The sequence below is a fragment of the Oculina patagonica genome, chromosome 13 (genome assembly GCF_052425735.1).
Source record: "Oculina patagonica isolate OP01 chromosome 13, crgOcupat, whole genome shotgun sequence".
In the NCBI taxonomy this organism is placed as follows: domain Eukaryota; kingdom Metazoa; phylum Cnidaria; class Anthozoa; order Scleractinia; family Oculinidae; genus Oculina; species Oculina patagonica.
In genome coordinates, this window is record NC_135770.1 from 5,047,044 (window position 1) to 5,071,129 (window position 24,086).

At 40.2% G+C, this 24,086-nt stretch overlaps 1 protein-coding gene across 1 annotated transcript; it reads right to left on the bottom strand.

Moving 5' to 3' along the window:
- Positions 1–1,516: 1,516 nt before the first annotated feature.
- Positions 1,517–23,344, bottom strand: LOC144636800 (endoribonuclease Dicer-like). Its single transcript, XM_078495998.1, has 12 exons — positions 22,826–23,344; positions 21,467–22,162; positions 19,932–20,141; positions 18,457–18,884; positions 14,587–14,756; positions 13,977–14,109; positions 12,560–12,775; positions 11,787–11,960; positions 5,767–7,848; positions 4,306–4,477; positions 3,647–3,719; positions 1,517–3,156 (listed from the first exon to the last, which is right to left on the bottom strand). The coding sequence occupies exons 1-12, from the start codon at positions 23,073–23,075 to the stop codon at positions 2,976–2,978; spliced, it is 4,785 nt and encodes a 1,594-aa protein (XP_078352124.1). The 5' UTR covers positions 23,076–23,344; the 3' UTR covers positions 1,517–2,975.
- Positions 23,345–24,086: the final 742 nt, after the last annotated feature.

Below are 24,086 nucleotides of genomic sequence, written 5' to 3' on the forward strand. Positions count from 1 at the left end.
ATGGATAGCGTGCTGGACTTCAGATTGCGCGGTCCGGGTTCGAGCCATGACCGGGATCACTACGTTGAGTTCTTGGCGATTTCTGAATTTATGAAGAATTCGACGTCAGTCGTGAAATTTCGAATTTCGTCATATTTTGCCCAAAATAAAAACCTCTATAGTGAGTTATTTTCGAAAATACAATTCAAAGGTTCAGTGGCGCTTTATGTTTTTCAAAATCCAAAAAAGTTCGAAAAACACCATTTTCGTGTCCAGCCACTGTCAAACCTACCAGAAATTTAGGCATTTTTATTCCGCTCGTACAAATGGACGCAATCACATCCAGTACTGTACTTTACAAATGTGATAATACATCTCTTGCTCTTTCTAAAGCACTATTTTTTTGTGAAAGCTTCTGTCTTTTGGTTGTTTTTGGCCGTTATAGTTACCCCGATTTAACGCTTTTAGCGAAAGCGCTAAAGTTAACGTTAGCTAACTTCCACACCGCGGAAAGCCCATAAGTACGTGGAATACGGAGTCGAAACAGTAGCCATAATGTTCAGTTCTGTTGTTAGCAATTTCCAAAAGTTACGGCCCTCCGAAGGTTGCAATTTCAAAAGTAACTTGACTGTCCAATTTTGCTGTGTGTAAACGGCCTAGATTGGATTATGTGTAGGACTACAGAGCAAGGTAATACGGGGATTCGATGGAAGATGATGAGACAGCTTGAAGACTTAGACTATGCCGATGACATTGCGCTCATTTCCAGCACATGGGCGCAAGCACAAACGAAGTTAGAAAGACTGGGGAGCAACAGTGAAGGCACGGATTTGAAGATAAACATCGATAAAACGAAGGTGCTCAGACTCAATGCAAGAAGACAAGATCCTATGAAGATAAACGGCACTGATGTAGAGGATACAGACAGCTTTGTCTATCTAGGGGCCACTGTTAACAACTTGGGTGGTGCCGAACAGGACATTCGGAGTAGGTTAGGTAAAGCTAGAAGTGTTTTTCATCGACTTTCAAAGGTGTGGAGAACAGGTGAATTCCGCCGAGAAACTAAGATGAGGATCTTCAAGTAAAACATCATTTCTGTCCTGTTATATGGACGTGAGACTTGGAGAATGACAAAAGCGGACGAAAAAAGGCTTAACACCTTTCTTCACAAATGCCTAAGGAGAATCTTGAAAGTCCATTGGCCCATGCGCGTGTCTAATGATGAAATTCGGAGAAGAGCAGGAATCGAAAAGATCAGTTCACAAGTACGACGAAGGCGATGGAAGTGGATAGGTCATGTTCTGCGTATGGCACCAAACCGAAACCCACACGTGGCATTATCCTGGGCACCAAGCGGGAAAAGAAGCAGAGGACGGCCAAGGGAAACATGGCGGAGAACGGTGGAGAAGGAACGCGCTGAGCTGGGACTAACATCGTGGGCTGCAGCAGCAGCTGTGGCCAAGAATAGGGACAGATGGCGAACATTGATGTCCGGCCCTATCCCCCACCAGGGGGCAAGGAACTAAGAGAGAAACGGCCTTTACACGACAGGAAAAGTGAGCTATGGACCCGTCCAAAAATCGGCCCGGCGAAAGCTTGACGGTTTCTCTACAAAAATGATCGGGTCTGGACCGATTTTTTTTTTACGTGTCCACAACAATTTTTTCTGTCGTGTAATTATAAGACACCAGACGGGTTCTTTGAGTGGCATACAGACAACAGACGAGTAATAGAGAAAATTACCCCAGATGCCGTTATCTTTACAAAAACGTTTCAGATAAAGAATGGCATACATGTTATATATGCAATTATTTAACAATTATCCTGCGAAATCGCGCGGAATATCGTCTGATACTTAGCCGACGAGGCCGTAGGCCGAGTTGGCTAAAATCAGACGATATTCCGCAAGATTGAGCAGGATAATTGTTTTATTATTCAACAAATTGTCAACGAAACACATTTTGCACATAAAAAACTGTAATTAAGCAGAGCTTTACAAGATTTCGGACGAATCTTCGCAACCTACGAATATCGCAGGATATCTGTTATGTACGGATGACAGATATCGTTAACATTTTGACCATATATGGGCAGCGCGCGCATCTGTTGAATAATAAATATGAGTATATGCGAATGCCTGTTTACAGAGAACAAAAAAATAAAATAGAAGAAACGTGCACACCTCCTGATGTACCTTACTTTACAGATTCCATAAAATCAACATTTATGTACTACTCTCAATTTTATGTACTACTCTCAATGTTTAATTATGAAAATATGACCGAACAGAGACCAATTTAGTCTGTTAACATACGAGTGATTAATAAAATCAGACAACCGCAACCTGGACACCTACGCCATTCGCGCATCAATCACGCGCATTTGAATACAATACAATACAATTTTATTGTCCATACGTGGGACGAGGTCTCCCTCAATGTCCGAGCCAGAGGCTCATGTATAAAACGTAGGACTAAAATTAAAATACACCTAAGTATATGCTATTTAAAATATAAACAAATTTATCCCACCCATTAAAAAAAGAATGAAAAACAAAAACAAAACTAATACCACCCCCTCCCCTTACCCCATACTATATAATTAGATTAAATCTTCCTTGCTGTTTTCCTGCTTTTTGTACAACCAATTGAATTTACCTTAGACTTTTTCATACCAACAAAGGTTCTCAAAGACTTCCTAACCTAGAATTTTGTCATCGATGCGATTATTTAGTAATTGGACCTTGTGTCGTACAATTCAGGGAGTAATTGTGCTCGTAATTTCAAATGAAATTACTTGGGCGACTACATCCTTAATTGCACTCCACACAGTCCAATTACTATTACGAATTAGACGACACGAAGTCTTGTTACCAATTGATCTTAACTTTGCAATTGCTTTTTTAAAAGTAAAGCTCAGTTCAAATTATATGAAGACATCTTTGATGCAGCCTGATCCGCATGGCTGGGGCATAGTTTCACTTTGTACAAAGTTGTTCAGTCCTCCACGTTTACCAGGGAAGATTCTCGTGTAGTTCTTTTCTTTTCCAGCGCCTCGCTTGCAAGCTTCGCAGCGGTAGCTTTGGCAATTCTCAGGTTCACCCCCTTACCCACGAACTCGCCCCAGTGCACGCGCAGAGTACAGGCGACTTTTCCATCGGGACGAATTTCCGCTTTACTGAGAAGGCAAGAAAAAAGCATGTCAAAATAAGGAGAAGTAAAAACTCCCACACAAACAAATAATTACTCTGCTGCAATCATCCGATTGTAAAAGGGGAGCAGGGATGGCGCAGTGGCTGTGGTGGGAGCACTCGCCTCCCACTTAAGTGGCCCGAGTTGAGTCTGGCCAGGTGTCATGTGGGTTGAGTTTGTTGTTGGTTCTCTCCTTGCTTCGAGGGTTTTTCCCTGGATTCTCCCTCCTGTAAAACCAACATTTCCAAATTCCAATTCAATCTGGACAGAGGACCCGCATGAAAACCAGCTAGGGCTGATGTGGATTCCTCTCTAAATAATCATATAGTACAGTCTAATATAAAGCAGATCTGTAATAACTACCATAATAGGGCGACGTAGCCCCATTAAGGCTTTAAAATCAAACTGATACAAGTGAATAACTGCAGACACGAAAACCAACAAGCGATGTATCAAGAACCTTGTCATACACATACCCGAAATTAGCCTTGTCATCTTCCTCGTGTACACGCCTGATGGGATTGATGGGTATGTTCACAGAATAGTGATCTGAAACGAGAGCAGCAAATCACATCAGTTCCTTGCTATGAATCAGATTTTTATGTTTTTATGTGTAAGTTTCTCTATATTTCCTTTTCAAAGCGGTGCCCTTAGAATAATTACAGGGTGCCTGAAGGCTCTCATGATCATACAAGAAATCTTGGGTGACCAAGGCTTAAAAGCTTTCATGATAGCAAAGTTATACAAGTCGCCTGTGGTATCTGGGCTCTGCTAGAGCATACCTCTGCTTTTTATGAGTTTTCTGTCCAATATATCGTATGCATATTAAAGATTAGTTCTTGGTTGGCAGTTGGTTAAGTGAAATGTTTGTGAAAGGGTAATGCTACACCTCCTGGATGTGATGTTAGCCCATCCAAGGGTTACCTCGATGGGCTGCTTTACATTTGGCTTGTAGAGGTTAGCGATTTTGGTTAGCAGTGCTTTGTCATGTGAAATAATTATACCTTCCTTAGGTTTAAACCAGACTCAGACCTAAAATATAACGAACAATTTGATGATGACATTCGTAGTACCAGAGTTACGCTCATAATGAACATCGGATTGAACCAAATTACCGCGAACCCTGATGACTCACCGATGTAAGGTTTCATCATGCGGTAGTACACGCCCCAGATCTTGGTCAAATCCATACCGCTGTCTAAGAACACCGCACCAGCCACTGATTCAAAGATGTCGCCCAGGACTTTCGGCGCTTCGAATCCCTCTTCGTCTTCTTGAGAAACGATTATAAATGGGTCTGTAGTGACCTGCGAGGCAAACGTACAGTTGACCTTTTTTAGCCACAAATGAGAGCTGAGTGAAATGAGTATGGAAGCTCCTCCCAAATAAGATGCCAAAGACACTCATTTTTTTGTTCGATTTATCAGGATAAGAGGACCAACACAATCAAACACAACACAACTATTTCACTGATGTGACTTTCTATGATATTTCTCACAAGCGTTTGAGTAGCTAGCAAACGTTTACCCATGGCAGGGAAAGTTTACGTGGCGCGAATCATTAAGATAAAAGTAGGGATGGTGGGCATGATCTCAGGTTACTCAGAGGTACGCGTGATTTACATAACTGCTCCACTTCAACCTCGTACCCAGGGTCTTCGTTCCCCTTAACCAACGGTCGGAAAACAAGCGACCCTGGAAAGATCTAATTTGAAGTCTGAAAAAAAATCGGACCTCTGGTTATATTGCGCATGCCTAACTGCCAAGCTCATCCAAAATCCAGGGGTATTTTTCTTCTGGTCAATTATAGCCTGTGTAGCTGGCGGTATTGTTGGGTTCAGCGCGCACAAGCAAGCCGCGACAGCCAGCGGCGAAGCCGCGACAAACGAGCGGCGCCGCTTGCTTGTGCGCGCGAAACCCAACAATACCGCCAGCTACGCAGGCTAGGTCAATTATATTTAAAGTATAATAATCCAATCAAAATCGATTCTGCAACGTAACACTAGAGAGTCGCTCGTTTTGTTGAGCTTCCACAGTAAGTAGGGAGACACGAGGTACGAGATTGGCCCGACAAAGTGATAAAGTCTCCATGACTTACATTACAGCCCATTCAGAAAGAAAGACCGGTCTGCATGGCTTACGTGACACTCCTAATATCTAAAATCGGTGGCAAACGAGGACAGGCTGTGGCAGACGCATTGTTTCTCAAGATGCTTTCTTGGGCGAGCAACCGGAGAAACATTTGTTGCGGACACAAAATGTTTCTGAAAGAAATCAGAAACATTTTTTGTGTCTCGGACACAAATTTTGTATCTGCAACAAATGTTGCGCGCGCGGGCAAACAGGGAAACATTTTCTGTACGAAACATTTTGTCTTCGTTTGCCATACCTAATAGCGAGCGTTTTAGTCACGCAATTCTTGGAATGTTCTGTTACCGCACTGTTACCACTGAGTGGCTGTATTTAAGTCACGCAAGTTGCAATCAAAGATAGTCCCTTTCCCAGCCGTTGCATGGCTCGTCACGCAAAGCTCTTCTACAAATAACGACCACAAAGGAGACTTCAATCGAAAAGTAACGCAATTAAGTTTTTCCTACCGTTGTTTTCCTCTCTTCCGTCTCATCTTCCACTCTGTTAATAAAATTCTCGACAGTTTTGAACCATTGTGGAGACATCTGCTTTAGATACTTGTGGTAGTCGTTCTTGACAGCAATGGTTGCGAAGATGTTGTTATTGACCAAGGCCTGTCGAATGTCCGTCAGCTGGCCGGGTGACAATTTGGCGTGACGGAAGTACAAGTGTTGCGTGACCAAGAAGTCCAACAGAGCATCCCCAAGGAATTCGAGTCGCTGGTAACATGGCGTGACGCGGTTTGGGTGATAAGAGGCGTGGGTGAGTGCCTCTAGCAAATGCAATTTTGACTGGAAAGTGTATTCGATTGACTTTTTTTCAAACGTCGCCAGGCCTGAGATCATTTGGGACACCAAGTCTTTGTTATCCCGTGCGCTTGGTGCATTTGTCTGATCGAGCCAAAATCTGGCGTAACAACCCGGGCTCTGATCCGGGCTGGAATCCTCTGCAAAAGGATGAGTATCATCGTTGTCGCCACCTTCTGGTAGAACTTTAAGACCAAGAAAGTTCATAAATTTAAGCGCACCGAGATAGCCACAAGATATCAAATATGCTCCAATGAGACCTTCAATGCTGTCCGCTACTGACTTGTCCGCTATCGTCTGTGTGTTGCACTTCTGGCGCGCACGCTCAGTCGCACTCAGCTTCCTTTTCTCTGCCTTGTCATTAGTGTCCACCTGATCGGCGTCTGCAGCGCGGGAAGATCCCTTGCCGACCTCTGACCTTAGCTTCCTTTTCTCTGTCCTGTTACTTACACCTCGTTCTTGTGCGTCATCAACTTCCATTTCCACCTCTGTAGCCCCGGACGGCTCGTTGTCGACGTCCATGGCTACATGTCCTGTGGCGCCGCTGGTTTCCTGTGGCACGTGGCTGAACTGACACCCCGTGGGACACCACACATCACGTGCAAGCTGCGTGCTTTGAAGATACTCAGCTAAAGATTTCTTAGCAGCCGCACGGTACAGTGCCAAATTACTGATCTGGTTCTTCTTTCGACGCGTTAGTTTTCCCTCGTCTTTGTCTTTGTACGTGCAGAAGAGGTGAAGTGACACGGCGAGCTTCAAAAATGCGTCTCCCAGCATCTCAAGCCTCTCTAGATTAAACGCATCCCCACTGTGGGTGGTGGTCAGAGCCTGAAGGACCAGAGCGGTATCAGGGTGGTCATTAGTACCACTGCTACCTCGAAATATCGACTTGAGGTCGGAGTACAGCCCGGGGAATTCTTCTTCTGTGCCATCATCTTCAACTTCCATGGCCACCTCTTCACTGCGTTGGTCTGCACCGAGTAATTTCCTCTCATCGTTAGCATCATCGGCACCGATGGTAGGAAGTATCGATTCATCCGTGGCATCCCACGCACCAGCAACCATGGCCTTGACATCAGCAACAAGCAGCAGGGAGTTGACACGCTGAAGAATGGAGGGAAGAATCTGCGATACGCTAAGAATGGAGGCGTGGACTGGCAACACGTCACACAGCTCTGGTATAAGACAAATATCATCACGTTTCCTTTTGCTTTCCGGCTTCCTGTCCACCAAGAAATTTACTCTCCCGGAAATTTCTTTCACTTCAAAGAGAGGCTGTTGCTTATTCTTGACGCGTGCTCCGTAAGTCTGCCGGAAGTAGTCTTCGTACGTTTTGCCTTTGGACCTGTCTGGAAAGGGTGACAGTGGACTGAGATCACGACGAACGGCTACGACAGCATACCTTTGCCGCGACTCAACATAATTCTTTGTTACCACCATGTCTTCTTCAATAGCATTTCCTCGAGACGGCTTGCGTAGCTGCGCAAAACGTAACTCTTCTCTCATGCGATCATAATCGACGCCCGTTCCACCCCTTTCCTTCACCAGAACAATGAAATAACCATCAGCGCTTTCGGGTTTTATTTCCACGGGCACACGAAGAACCTGACTGAACAAGAAGCAGTGAAACTCCCGGACAATAGCCAATTCTTGTCTGCTGCGGCTCATTCGTAAAGGATATTCTTGACATCTCAGTGATACTGTGACTTCTCCATAGTCAGGATACAGTTTGAATGATCGCACCTGCAGATTCAAATAATGGAGCATTATTATTTCGGCAAAACTGAACCACTTGTGTCCCGAATTTTTGTGAAATTAGGCATGGGAAAATGACCATCAAGGTCAGTGAAATATGAAAATAACCTATTAAAATAGTGAACTTACATTTCAATAACACAACAAATACAAAAGAAGGTACGGATGGCCAAAAGTGACGAAGATTGAAACCGATTGCGATATGTTTTTGTTTCGTTTCCTCAGAAACGATACGGTATTATTTTGGCTTCGATGTGAACTATTTACACAGTGGGGGCTACTATCCAATCAGAAGAACAGTCGTAACCACAAAGTAAATACGTTTGACCGAAGGCAATTAATTTCGTAAAAACATATTCTTCAAATATCGGAAAGATATTCCTCAGTATGATCAAAAAATATTGAGATTCGTTGCAAACAGAAATATCTGACGAATGCAATGGTTTTAAGTTTGATTAAAGCGATGTATTGTAAGAAAACTAGAGAAAGCTCTCGTAGCGTTTAATTTGTAGGTAAACATTCTAGCGATTTTCTGAAACGGAAGTTAATTTCCACCAATCAGTGTTTGCAGACGCAAACAAAAACGGGATGACTTGTCGTGTTTGATCGCACGGGGGGCTGCTATCCAATCACAAGAACGGTCATAGCCACAAAGTAAATACGTATGACGAAGGCAATTAATTTCATAGAAACATGTTCTTCAAATATCAGAAATATATTCCTCAGCATGACCAAAAATATTGAGATTCGTTGCAAACAGAAATATCTAACGGCTGCAATGGTTTTAAGTTTGATTAAAGCGATGTATTGTAAGTAAACTAGAGAAAGCTCTCGTAGCGTTTAATATTATTCTGAAACGGAAGTAAATTTCCACCAACCAGTGTTTGCAAGCGCAAAGAAAAACGGGATGACTTGGCGTATCTCGTGTTTGCTCGCACGGTAGAGCTTAAGTGCACTACAAAGAGAAGTGCATATTTGCAGGTGAGTTACAAAGTTAATTTCACTTCATGTAACAGAGGAATGTATAAATGCGGATATTGCCCTATTCTATTTGTACATGAAAATTCACGGCATCTTCGACGTCACAAACAGCGCGAATACACGCAAAATTGCGTGGGTTCTCGCGTGGATGTACCCGGAATTGCGTGATCAGTGTCACGTGCGTCGCAAAAACATTCGAGTGTGCACGGAAAGTTGAGAACGAAAAAGAAGACAGTCAAGTTCTGTTTAAAGTTTAAATTTTGTATGGACAGTATCGTATAGCAAAGTGTGCAACTGCCGTGTTGAACTAAATTCGTCAGATTCGTCTCCTTAGTTGATGTAACGCTCAACATTATCTACCGTTGCAACTGCTGGAGCAGATTTCTGAGATTAAATTAATGATATAAACATTGTTTGGATTATTCAAAGCCACCGCGGTCTGATCGAAACTCCACAGTATCGCCAAAAATGCAAATCGTTATTATAGTGTTACCAACGTAAGGCTGTTACACTGACAACAGAAGCAACTTGGTTATTCTGTGGAGATAATTTTATGTTTGCCGGAAGAGCGTGCAGCGCGGATCGAGCAAAATACAATCCTGGTATGACTATATATAACATATAACATAAAACTTTCTTTAAACTTGAATTTTGCTTAATTAGAAATCCCGGTTAAAAAATCTGTGTATGGTAGCTTTTTACATTAATTTGCCCTGGTTGTTTATGTGTCTTTGTAAAGTGACAACAGGCATTTGATTTTGAAGAAATGGCTTCGAAACAGTGTGCTTATCTCTGTTCTTGTCGACCAGGGTTTTGGTTTGTCTTGAATTTGGCATTTATTTGATTTGAGCATGTGATCAACTCAGAGAAGTATATACCTTAAGCTTTTTGTCAAAAGGTAATAATTTCATCCACGATTAAAGTGTTGTTTTGCATTTTATCAGAGATCAGTAGTCACAAAACACTTTATCAGTATGGAACTGATTTATTTTAGGATTGTTTGTTTCCAAAAATAAACCATTTAAATTAATTGCATTACTCTGATCTTGCATTTTACTCTTGTGGTTTGAGTTTCCCCACATTGATAGGAATATATTTAATTTATAAATATATTTTCTGTAAGTTATTTTTCCATTCATGTAACATTCAAAGTTCTGCAGAAATAAACAAAATCATTTTAATTTCCGCTGGATGAGTAAAAACGATAAAGGCAAGCTCCCTTCACTTAACTTAATTTGGAGAGAAAGACACATGCTATTTCTATAAAGAGAAATATTTACGTGTTACTTGAACTCTTGAAAGGCAAACTGCAGCAGGACGTTGTTTATGTCTCCTTTACATAAAACGGACAGTAGGTGTTAAATGGGAATTTGAGTTACTACTGAAGTTGAAGTTCTTCTTTTCATTCTTCACTCGTGCATAAATTCGTCAAATTCAACATACACTAGCACCTTCTCCACATTAAAGTAAACCACAAACCCATCTCTCCTTACTACCATTTTCGAGCGACCGTGAAAGGCAAACTTTTTTCTGCGTTTTCTCACGTGTAAAACATTCAAGTTTGTCTAGACAAACTGTCGCGTTTTACAAGTAAACCATTTAACGTTGATTAACGTAAAAAATACTCTCAAAATAAAAATAAATAAATAAACAATCGCTGATCGCTGTCACAACAATTGCCAGAAATGTAAAGCCGCCCTTTTCTGTCGACATTCATTGAAGAAATATAAAAAGTCGACGCAAAAGTTTTCAAAACCATTGTTTCATGTGCAGAAACACACCGGCGGAGCTGTCAAACTTGACATGTTGACACCACAAACGTGAATTGGTTCAGTTGAAAAACGCGACGGTTTGTCTAGTCAAACTTGAATGTTTTACCCTTGAAAAAACGCGGAAAAAAGTTTGCCTTTCACGGTCGCTCGAAAATGGTAGTAAGTGTTCCGTGACACTATTCTCGCCCTTCCGCAATCTGGAAACGAAACACTATTTCTTTTTGAAATAGCTGCTTGTTGAAATATTTTTGGGCTGAAATTTAACGCCCGGGAGACACATTTGGTAGCAATGAAGCTATGGTTTTGTCATTTATATCCATAGAAGTAATTATTTTGCAAACATTAGGATTCATAGCGAGTATTCGGCAAAACTTAATAAAATAAACTACACTCAGCAGTGACACGCTCCCTTTAACCACACAGTCTACTAATGCACTGTTTTATTGGTGATGTTGTGTTCTTGGGCAAGACACTTTACCCTCACATTGCCCTCCCCACCCAGGAGTATAGATGGTACTAGCGAATTGTTGGGCAACCCTGACAGAATGCTGGGGGGGGGGGGGGGGGGGCAGAGGGAACCTGCGATACTCCCAACATCTACCCCCAAATCATTTTTTTTGTCAGGCTGCATCAACAATTCGCCGACACTGGTTTCCCTTCCGTGAACGGTCGATGTCACCACTGGTAACCAAGCCTTTTGTGATGGACAATGTCATTTCTGCTCGAGTTTAGGCCTGGACTACAGTAGGTCGAAAACTTTATATAAAACAAATTAGGCGTGCATGTAGATAAAGCGATTAATAGACCTAAGTTAGATTTATGCTTTAGTTACGGATACAGGAAGTGTCATCTATAAAAGATGTGACAAGCACCTTATAATTAAATTTTCCGGGGATGGCGGATCAACGTGGTGGTGTAGGGCCAAAGAGTTTGATTTTTGGTGGTTACGTTTTTAGAAAAAATCGATGGTAGTAATAGAAGTGTGGCTAATATGGCATCAACTGTTTCCAAACGAGAAACATACTTCGCCTACACCATTTACATTCTTGACTGGTGAGAGAGAAACGGGTCTTGCTAAGGTGTTTTATAGGTAAAGTTCTAGCAGTTTTGATCCTATAAAACATATAAATCGAAAGAAGAATTCAGAAAACAAAATAGTTATCTACTACTGACCGGTGGAAGACGTTTATTTGTCAACATGCCAAACATACAGGTGTCCTTAGTGAACAGTCTCTCGCTGACAACAAGCTCGTGGGGCCTGGTGAGTTTGGTGATGCGTATGGTGATAGTCGTGAGAAACTGGGGCTGTCCATCCTGCACCAAGCTGCCGATGAATACTTCAGGGATCTGGGAACGAACAAAATGCCAGATTTTGACCTGACTGTAACTGGTTAACAAAAACGATTCGGGGGAGGAGGGGTGAAGGTTTTTTTATTACGAAAGTTTTTTTATGATGTTGACAATGCTATTGGGTAACCAAAAAGGAAGCCCGTTCTATCGTTGTCGAAAATCAAACTCTTAAAGCAAAGACCTTCTTGTAGGTTTGCTTGGCAAGTCGGTAGTATTCACAAGAAATTCTAACAAGCTTCAAAAAATCTTCAAAAATTCTTCGAAATCTGGGTCAAAAATCTTAAGAGACAAAAAACTTCTTTAGTTCTTTCAAAAAAGGGGGGAGCCTAACCCCAATTCCAATTCGATCTTCGATGCACGTACACGTCTCAACGAGCTCTAAGCTCTTCGGTGTTACGTGGGTAAATAAATTACATATTTTACATTTACAAAATAATTACATTACATTTCCATTTCCCCACCCCCGGCCCTTTATAACGATCCCTGATATAAACGAATGATATCACCATGCCTTATGAAACAAAAACCTGGAAAAGGACTCTAGAATCTTGGCGAAATTGAAGATAGAGAGAGCTATGTGCTTCTAAACAGCTGACCTTTCTCCCATAGCGTCGCCGTCTTTTCTTTGTTCCCGCTTTCTTCCTCTTTTTCCCTCCAGGTTCGGTTTCTTCTTCTTCTGACAAACTTTCCTCGTCTGATAATGTGTTCACTGGTAACAAGTCATCATTCAGTTCGCCCATCTTGTGAAGCTCCTCGCAGGCAAATAGAGCAGCAGCCATCTTGGCGAGGTTCTTTCTCGGCATCGGTGGACTCTGTTGGGGAAGGTCATTCTTAAGGAGGCTCGATGTACTTTTTTTAGCCCTACTGTGGTCGTTTTGAAAATGAAAATGATCTTGGAAACCAATGTTCGATTTTTGCTATCGATTTTTGGTCACTTAGGTTACCATTTCAACGGTTGTCGTTTTCTTTTGTTTTCAAACAAGCTTGATTTGTTAAAGTATAGTGGATTGACTACCTGTAGCCAAAATTTTATTAAAATCTGTAACTAGGTGACCAGTAAAAAATTAAACTTTGGTCATTTTTGATCATTATGGTGTATTTTGGCAAAAATCGAACATTCCTAGATAATTTTCATCCTCAAAAGGACATTCTAGGGCTAAAAAAAACACATCGAGCCTCCTTAATATAAGATTCTGCACTGATTCTGCTGACAACTTACACATTGAGTTTCTGACAAAGGAAATGAAAGGAGACGTCTGCACGCAGGAATTTACCTTAGGAAGACAGAGCTTTGCTTGCCAACTATCCCCGAACAATAGCGGCAGATAAAATGTTGAGCTCTACCTTCAGGTTAGCCACTCATTAGAACCCAAAACATTTCCTGTCTTTCCCTGACTTTTCTGACCTCAAAACAATTTTCACTGACCTTGAATTAGGTGAATTGTCAAATATTAAGCCAAATCCACTTTTACATTTGCTTCAGCTTCTTTTACAGACCATCGATAGTCTTTTCTTCATTTTCGTTCTTTATACGCTTTTACGGGATTTTGAACGCATGGCATTTGACTTTACCAACAAATCTAATTTGTTTATTTTTGTTTCGGCCAAAATTTGCTGACTTTTCACTGACTTACAATTTTCCTTAACTTTTGGAAAATTCTCTGACTTTTCCCTGACCGTGGCAACCCTAAGGTCCTTCCAAAATTATTGCAAACCAATTCAAGCAGGCAAAAAAAAACGTAAAACAGTTTATTGATCCCACCACAATGGAGTAGTTGATTTCCAAGATTCGGATGGATTCCCAACAAAATACTGAAAAACAAATCGGCTGATGCGCCACCCCAGACGACTAGGATGGCAAGTGACAAATGGTGGGAAAAAACCCTTTCAGTACGGTGACCTACGTTCCTACAAGTTACATGTACAAAGAAAATGTTTTCAACTTGAAAGGAATAATGGTGAAATTTTTACATAGAAAAGAATAGTTAAAAGACAAAGGTCTTTGAAGCTTACCAAAATGTTTTCACGCAGTTGGCAGTTGATTGGTAACTGCAGTTTACAGGTGTAGTAATCTTTTCCGAATTCTTCAACTGAGTACACAGGCTTGGGACGTGTAAACCGGTCACCTGGAAGCTTGGAGCAATACCTGGAAACAAAGAATGGAAACGAAAGGGATCATTAATAGGATCAGTTTTGCTAAATATACTTTCATTGATGTACTTTAAATAGGTTTATAACTATTTTGCATTCATAGAAGACTGCAATGAGCGACAAAAGTCAATTGGACACTTGGTTGAACAAAGTAATAATTTTAATATTTCCATTATTCCACTTCAAATCTGGTGCCGTTTCGGAGCCACTTCCTCTCCACCTTTTCAATGTTGTACAGAAACAAAGCAATATTGAAGAGGTGCGGGGTGAAATTGGCCCAAGGTACTCAAGAAGAGCTGAGTGTCTCAGCACTTTTGGCGCCTGGTCCTTTAGTGTAGCGGTTGCCATTGTTTTGGGGGCTATATTAGAGGAATTTTCTGTTGTTTGTTGTATTGTTCTCCTAAAGGGTTAAGCAAGCCATTCAGGTGAGACTGCAAGATCTGCTACCCAACCCAACGTTGTCAGTTCCTACCTGGATAGAAGAGCGATGCTGCTACTCATGGTAACCCTGGCTCCTCTTCCCTTCACTGGTATGTATGGAGGCAAGAAGTCTGTATCCACTGCCTCAATACACTCCTCCTCTGTTGGTTCAGTCCGATCATGGCACATACTCAACAAGATTTCTTCAATTGCACGCAGCATCTGGAAAATAGAATTGAAAAAAATTCTTTGCAAATGAAGGAAACAAACCCAGTTGTATCTGTGGACATTTTATTTTTTTTTTTCTATTTTTCTAATTGAAAACTTTCCTAGCACAGTCCTCGTACCCCCTAGAACTGTCCATAGGTGGGTAATTTTTTTTTATTTTTTTTATTAGTGTTGATAGTATTTACAAGATTAAGTTACAGTAGACCATACAGCGTACATATAACAGAAGCGTTTTACAGGATATTGAGATTAGCTACACTTGAGATTATAATTTTATGAACAATGCATATAACTATCATATTTAGTTACAATGAAAAAAAAAACAAGTTACGACAAAAGAATTTAAAAAAAAAGAATAATGCACGGAGAGAAAAAAAAAAAATTACAAGAGATTTCCGTATGTTTGATTGAACTTATTAAGACTGTTATTTTGTATGGCAATTTCTCTTTGTATATTAAGTTTTTCCATTAAGAGTGCGAGAAAGCTGTTGAAAAATAATTTTTCGTCGTGTAAGCTTTTACAGTATATGGAGTACTTAGCAATAAGAAGCGTGTAGTTTAAAGCGTACATGTGAATCTTGTTGATATTTTCTTTAGTTTTGCTGGACCACCAATTTTGAAATAAATTCCAAAAAGCTAAAGTTGAAGGACAGTGCAAAAACATGTGATCTAAAGAATGTCTGTCAGTGAGACATTGAGGGCATACCTTATTATAGGAAATTAACGCTTGTGTTAATTAAGGTATTGGAAATTAACGCGACTTAAATTAACGCGAATTGAAGGAAAAATTACTTCCCAATAAAGGAAATTAACGCGAAAGAGAGGGTAACACTTCAAAATGAAGGAAATTAACGCGACGTACACAACTGGAACAAGTTCATTTCAACACTTGTAGGCGTATAATCTTAAACGCAAACAATGTTCATGGTATTTTTCCCACTTCGAGCGTTCTTCGCAGTATCAGTGAAAGTGGTAGATGACCACCCTGATAAAATAATGATTTTTCCTTTGAGTCAAGAACGTCTGGACTGTAACGAGAAATTGGGGCCAAAATAATGGAAATTAAGGTCACGGAAATTAACGCTCCACTTAATTAACGGTGCGGAAATTAACGTTAACAAAAATTAACGCGACTTAAATTAACGCGAATTTTTGAAATTCGCGTTAATTTCATGACGCGTTAATTTCCTATAATAAGGTATGTCATTATCCGATATTTTGGCCTTAAAAAGGCTAACCTTTGTTGGAAGAATATTATGAATAATCTTGAATTGAAACATTGATATCTTAATGTCATTTATCTGGAAAGGTAATTCATAAACTCTGTTTATGTTTGCTGGATTAAAACCATACCTTAAGATTTTGCCTTCAGCGGTGGGGGGTAAAAAGGCGTTTTTTATCATAACGGAGTAGACGGTTTTGGTAGAGATTTGATTAGTTGTATTTTCATTTTCCGGCATTTGCCGGGGATTTCTTTTTATTGCTAATTTCCAATTCGACGGAATGCAATTTATCAATCCAAAATATAAAGTGAAAGGTGTTTCAAGATGAAATTTTTCGGAGAATTGATTAAAAGAAAGGAAATTACCGTCGTCTTGAAGAAGGTCTTTAATACGTAGAATATTTTTTTCGAACCAGTTTTTATAAAAAGGTGTTTTGCCTTCGATTTTTATGTTGCGGTTATTCCAAATTATTTCATTGTGTGGAGATGTAACGTTTTGAAAAGGTTGTTTTGTGCTTTGCCAATGTTTTAAGACTTCGTGATAGAAACTTGGGAGGCGGTTAAGTTGCAGGGAATTGATATCATAATTGCAGTGTGTCAGAAAAGACAGTCCTCCATAATTTTCCAACGCAATCTCGGGGATAATCTTCCAGGATGCGTCAGTTCTGGTTTGCAAACGTGGTATCCAAGCGACTTTTAAAGCTTTATTCATTATGTCAAAATCAGTCATCTTGAGTCCGCCGTGTTTTTTCTCACCGATGATAGTTGACTTTTTTATCTTTGCGGGTTGTCCATCCCAAATAAAGTTGAATATTAATTTCTCGATCTCTTTGATAATTTTTTCTGGGATAACAAGAACAGAGGCGTTATAGATTAATTTAGAAAGTCCGAAAGTTTTAACAATGTTTATTTTCCCGTAAAGTGTTAAATTTCTTCTTTTCCAACTGTCAAGCGTCTTTTCTAAGTTTCGGATTTTCTCTGCAAAGTTTAACTCGTTAGTTTTATTTGTGTCATAAGAAAAGAAAATACCAAGAGCTTTTATTGGGTCCCGCGGCCAGCGGAAGCCAAAAGGAGTTTCGGCATTATTTTTCCATTGACCAAGCCACATTCCATCAGACTTTGTGTGTTAATTTCTAAGCCGGAGAGGTTTTTGAACTTATCAAGTAGCGTTAGCAGGTGGTCAACAGAATCCAGGTCACGTACAAAAACAGTGGTATCATCTGCATATAGAGCATAGGTGGGGGGGGGGGGGGGGGGGTTCTCAAATAATTTTTCATCAGAAGAAGTAACCCTGTCAAATAACTTTAAAAGGATAAAAGTATCCCTTTTGCAAACCTACAGAAGGGATACTCCATCTCTTTTCTTTCCTTTTTCCACTTGAATAACCTCTAAAGAATGTTCGCGCTAATTGTTTATGTGCATCCTTACTGCACACGTAATTTATGTCACAACGTCACGCCATGTCATGCATTAGCGCACACACTGTAGAAAACTTTCCAAACACATACCATAAAATTCCGGTTATAAGCCCCTCCCCCCCCCCCGCTTATAAGCCCCCCGGTTATAGGCCTATGCATCTACCTGGAAACAAAAATAAAGCCCCCCCCCCCCCCGGATATAAGGCCCCCCTCTGCCGTATAATTTACTAATAATTATTTAAGATTTTTATGGCGCAAATTAACATGTAAATATGACAAAATGAAATATTTTGTTCAATAGAGCCACTCAAATAAATTGGGACAAAGAACCTTGGCCTGCATCAATTCATCTAAAATATTTCGTTGCCAGAAGCTGCAAAGGTCATATCGAGTGACGAAATCCAATTTAATTGATAAATAAGCGCCTTCTTCTCAGATATCATATCTCCAAAACAAATTTGGTGACTCCCAATTTTTTTGACAATTTCTAACATTAGTAACTTGAAAACTAGCAGCGGTGAAAGTTTAAGAAAAATTGCAATGTTGGAAGATTTTCGCGCGAACGTCCTTACGGAGGCTCAAAACAGTTTTCAGTACTTTCCGGCTCTTAAACTTTGATGGGTCAGTGCTACAAACATTTATCAGGTACCACTTCTAGCATGGTATCAAACAAATGCCCAATCATTGATCAACAAATTGTGGTTATTTTATTGACATCACTGGTAACCATAGCAATGGTATAGCCTGTAAAAACACTCTTAATTTACGCTTTAAGTTCTAATAACTCAAAAACAAGTGTGGTGACCCCCATTTTTCATTATTAAATACTGTTCAGCAAGTTATGATACAACTTTTTGCAAAGTTAAAAAAATTTCTCTGGAGCAGTTTCAGATTCACCTTAAATTTTTAAAACTTGCTGAGTTAATTCAAGTTCTTATGAAATCTTGTTTCACAAGGAATAAATTTTTTTAAAGCTCAGTTCATCTCAATCATTGTAGCTGAACAGTTAATGATTGAAAAAAAATGTAAGTTAATAAAATATCTTATTACTAACCTCCAATTCACATGCAGCTTCCATCTGAAACCTTTCATCTACCAGCAAGTAGTATCTGGAATCTTTTGCTCGAGCCCTGCCTTTTGACTGAACATAGGAACGAAAGCTCTTTGGAAAATCAAAACGGCAAACAACATTACACTTGGGAATATCCAGTCCCTCCTCAACAACACAGGTGGCGATCAACAGGTTGAATTCACGTCTTCTGAACTGCCTTAGCACTTCTTCTTGCTTCTTGAAATTCATCTCTGTATAACTGGAGTAGTTCACCTTTCCGCCTGTACCATGACCAATCACATAGTTGCTTTTGATGAAAGTTAGCTCAGGATCTAATTTGGTGGCAATGTTTATCTGTTCACTGAGGACCAGTGCTGTGTACCTCCTTTCCACAAAAATGATGCCACAAAGCGTGTTCTCTTCACTGGGTTCTTAAGAGAACAATAATGCTAACATTAGCTAATGTCAAGTGTGCTCATCTGGCTATTAGAAAAAGAGTTCTGGGATTAAAGGGACCTTGCTTGGTCTGGCCTAGCCTGATTCTCAGAGTGACCTTGGTCGGACCATCTGAGAATCAGGCTAGGTCAACTAATCTGGTATGGTCTGAACTGCACTTTCTTGCTATAAGTCATCAATCAATATTAAACAGCTAACAGAAACAACTTGGGTCATTTTTGTAATTTTCATGGACAGGGTTCGTACACTTTTTCAGGCCAAAAATTCAAGGACTTTTCAAGGACTTTCCAGGACCCTTCTTGGAAATTTCAAGGACTTTTTTTTCATGAAATTTACCCCCAAATCAATGATTTCCAGTCTGTTGTGCTGTTGATGTGCTTGCTGAAGAACTAAAAAATCGCATATTTTGGCAGTCTTCTCATTGCCTTGAAGTCTTTTTAAGTTCAATGAAATAATCAAGGACTTTCAAGGACCGAAAACCAATTTCAAGTTCTTTCAAGGCCTTGAAATCGAACTCCTGAAATTCAAGGGCTTTCAAGGGTTTTGAAGAAGCGTACAACCCTGCATTAATACTATTAATATAATTTCCCAGATGAATGTACATGTCTACCTTGAGTAAAATGGTAATTTGACTATACACTTCTTCTCTTGAATATACTTTTATGCTAGGGGTGTCGAATGGTAAATGCGAGGCTTTGCGAGACGGCGAGACTGATATCTTTTCTGCGAGCCGGAGACCTTTTTAGCCTTGCAAAAGAAATCGAGACTGCGGAAGGCGTCAAAGAAAAATTTGAGATAACGAGACCCCTGAAATTTGGCTAAAATTTTGCGAGACACGCAGTTTTTGAAGGACCATTCACCACCCCTTATGCTGTATGTGACAATTTTGTATAAAAAATAAAGTTTAACGTGATGTCATGTCTCACCACATTTTGATCAAATGCAACAACTGTGGAAGAAGAGAGACATGCACTTTCTGTTTGATTATGTAAAACAGTTGAATTTTTTCTGATCAATCTCACCTTCAGAATGTGAATTCTTGAATTCTTTTAAAACACGCAAAAGCTTCTGAAGCTTTGGCATGATGTAACATCGTCCATTGCCATCTGAGCCATCACTGCAGGTAGTAGATGTAAAATTGCGGTAGACGCCTTGTAGCTGACGCAGCTGGGTAGCACTGAACTCACAAAACATCCGTCCATCTCTGCTGTCTTGAAACATGCATGCTCTGTCTAAAAAAAAGTAGTACTCAGGAATTTTATTCAATTTTAATTAAAACAGTTTTTCACAGATAATTTCTGTTTAGTATTACTTTGAGAGGCAAAGGCAGGGAGTCAGCAGACTATAAGCAGCCCCTCCTTTTTTGTAGTCCGTCGAGTAGAGCAAAATTAAAAATGGCTCAAGTGGGAAAATGGCCGCACAAAATCCATAGGGATGGTCATCCCCTAGATCTGCCCATCTACAGTCTACAATCACTAGAACGGACACTTTAGGGACTACAACTTGGTGTCCATTATAGAGTAAGTCTGTTATAGCAAAAGTTTTTTTTCAGTAATTCTTATTCGCGAGGACTTGTTTGCAAGGCGGAGTTGACTGAACCCCCCAGATTTTGCACAGCCTTTTTTTCACAAGGACTTAACGAGTATTATCTAGGGGGTCAGTGAGGGGTTTAGATGATTAGTGCACAGGGCCGGGTTGTTCGAAAGACGATTAACACTAACCCAGGATTAAAAGATGATCAAGATTTTAATTTCTCTTGTTTTAAAGGGTTCAGCAAAGCTAATATTTTGTTAAGTTTGAGATTGGTCCATGTCAAAACTGTGGGACAGAAAATATTAACAGAAAACCTGAAGGAAATTATATAAAATTAAAATCAAATTTCACGCTAATCCTGGATTAGCTTAATCATGCTTTGAACAACCGGGCCCTGGACTCTGGATTGAGCGGTCCAGGTTTTATTTTGAGCACTGGCTGGGGTTATTGTGTCGTATTTCTTGCCTGGCAAGAAATGTTACTCTCACAGTGCCTTTTTTCCAGGTTTACATGTACAAATGGATACTGGAAAATTATAATGCTGGAGTCAACCCCTGCGCTAACAATTGCTTAATTGTGCTAACTTCAGATAGGCTCAAAGTGGGACGGGAGAAGATGGACCCTTTTGCTAAAAAAGGGAGTCTGGAGTAAAATTTGGCTTTTTATTTGTTACTTTAATAAGATAGGGAGAGAGGAAGGGAGGGAGGAAGGGGAAATAAACAGTTAGGCCCCTTGAGATACCACACCTACAATCACTGAAAAAAGTCCTTGGTACTCTAACCCCCATCCCCAATGCCCCCCCCCCTCCCCCCCAAGCAGTGTTGGATGGTGCAATGCACCGGAACCCCTTGAGCAGTGTGTTTCAGTTTGAAAGCAAAAATAACTGGCAGCGATGGGAGGTATTACTTTTTTCATGTTTCATTGCAAAGGGGGGAAAGGGGGGGGGGAACAGAAGCTAGTTGGCCAGGATTTTGTCATTGATTGTAAATCTGTTATTAGTACTGTAAGTTTAAACATACTTTACCTAAGTCCTTGATTAGGTATCCTGCTACTTTGTATGCGGCCCAGGGGCCCAGTTCCTCTAACGTGTCTTGGCATTCCCTGAGAGCAAACTTTGCATACCAGTGTGCATTCTTCAATGAGTCATTTTTACTGGACACGCGGCAGTCACAAAGAAAAACAATCCCTGGTTTCAAAACATCACTCAGGATAGTAATTAATAAGATTGTATCTTCCTCGATGGCTTCATCTGAGTAAATTAAAACCTCTTCCCTTGGTTTAGCAGCGAATTTCTCCACGTCGTCATCTTGACTTGTCTCACATGTTGACCTCAAGGTACATTCCAGCTCTCGTATTTCGGATTTGATTTTCCACGGTTTCACTTTTCCATTGACTATGGATGCAGTTAGCCCCATCACCTTGGGATATGCATCTCTTGGGCAACGATCAAAGTGCTGCATTATCTGCTTATATGGATCATTTTTCTTGGCATGATGGCATTCGTCAAAGATCAGCAGATTCACTTGTGAAAGACAGATGTAGGCATGATGAAGTAGGTCGAGGAAGATCTTTGCAGTCATAACCAGCACGTTGCTTTGGTTAAACTCTTTTTCCCATGTAGGTTTGTCCCAGAAATCTACTCCCATCTCGCCAACATAATGTTTTACCTTCAAGTCTGTGTGTTTCTCAATCGCTTTGGCTTGCTGGCTAGCTAAAGGAACTAAAAAAAAAAAAACAGGTAGGCTTAGCTTAATTGATTAAAGTAAGCTTAATTAAAACAAACTCAAAGTCTAGTTTAATAAGCTTACAGCAAAGTCAAAGTTTAACAAATCAATAGGTTCAAGTACAGAAATTAATTAAGCTTATTATCTGAAGCTTGAAGTACAGAAATAAGCAACTTAAGAATGCAGGGCCTTTTTTAAGAGGGATGAATTTAGTGGCTTGTTTGGATCGGCAGTGTAAAGAACGGAAATTCAATATTGTTACTAATTTGCTGGCTCGCTCCTTTTGTCGCTTCGTTTCAGTGACTTAGACGCTATTTGTTGTTTTGTTCGTTCTTTGTTTTACGTCACTGGTGAGTTTCACAGGTTAATTCGAGGATGAGCCGACTTAACCGAGCCAAACGGGCCACCAAATATATAAACCGTCTTTACAATTGGCCCTGTATGCTATAGTTTAGCCTAATCCATTATCCTCTGAAATGTGAAGGTTCAAATTTCCAAGTATCTAAGCACATTTGCGAAAACTTCTGTTCGGTACGCAAGTGCATGGCGAATATTGAACCGCCATTTGAGCAAAACACCCCACCCGACTCCCCACTCACACATTAACCCTACCCTACCCCGTACATAAACTTTGTTCAAACATAAACAAACTTTCGTACCTGTATTAACAAGGAAGAAGGTTCTCTTTCCGCCTTTCTTGTACGTTCCTCGAACTTCATGAGCGAGTTCCTTTATAAGCATCACACTAATAAACGTCTTCCCCGTTCCTGTACCCAAACAAACGATTGTGTTTCTTTGCTTGGCGCGTTCCAACAGCTCGACTTGGTAGGGACGAGCAGAAAAAGTATCTTCCGCTCTCTCTTCTGTTTCGCTTTCGATAGTTGTTTCACTATCTTCCTCTTCGTCCATGTTTGTCACGGCTTCTTATTTCAAACGAAAGTTCCCAAGAAATGACAGTATTTTACTAGTTCCGATACAATGAACATCGACTCAACGAAGAATCTCGAACTGAGTTCAGGACGAATAAAATATTATTTAGTCTACGACCGATCGACCGTCTGGATTATAATTTCGCCACACGACTAAAAATTTTCGTCTTATTTCTGCTTTCTATTCCATTAAAAGCTGGAAATTTTCTTTGATATTTGTATAAACCTCGGCCGTGTACAACAGTTGAATAAAAGTGCTTCGCTAAGCAAAAATCTAATATTTATGTCATCACCCGCTTTCCAAGAATCTCCAGCCACTTGACATTCATTTCCGAGAAAACATTGAATGGCTCGCTGAACAAAGGCTCGTAACATAAACAATTTGTACACGTGGCCAATTTTGGCGGTAACACTTGTCCAAACCATTGTCACGCTTAGTAGGTGTTGCGCTTTTGAACAATTTTGATTGTACCTCCGTTTAACGCGAACGCGAGCTGAGCCCCAGTATTTTCTTTTTTTGCAACAAGCGATGATTGTAGGAGCATATTTTGGGATTATTTTAAAAATATATTTTATAATTAATTCGCGCTCGAGCGTTAAGATTATTTGTTCATCTGCGGAAAACAAGAATTTCCATTATGAGTTAAGTGTGAACTCGCGTTACAACTAAGTGAGAACTCACGTCGCGGGTTACTTTAAAATTACCTTTCAGCTTTATCTACTTTTCCGTAGCTACTGAATGGTTGCTCACATTTAGCTAATCAAAGGAATCCTTGTTTTGACCTTTTACTTCATCTTTAACTTTAAAAATAGTTTCGGTTAACCGCTACTGTAAACTTTAAGACTTAGGAATAGAAACACGGACACTTTTAATAGAAAAGATATTTATCAAGCTTAAAATCTGCTTTCTATTACAGCTTATTGTAGATTAAGCTGCGGAATCGTTCGCACTTTTACAGCTCAACCTCCTATATTGATAAGTTCTACAGTT

Coding starts and splice junctions, on each gene's coding strand:
- LOC144636800 (XM_078495998.1), bottom strand. CDS start 23,075: ATGGACGAAGAGGAAGATAGTGAAACAACTATCGAAAGCGAAACAGAA. Junction 14,757..18,456: donor AAGCTGCATGTGAATTGGAG/GTTAGTAATAAG, acceptor TCTATTTTCCAG/ATGCTGCGTGCAATTGAAGA. Junction 3,157..3,646: donor GATGACAAGGCTAATTTCGG/GTATGTGTATGA, acceptor TTGCCTTCTCAG/TAAAGCGGAAATTCGTCCCG.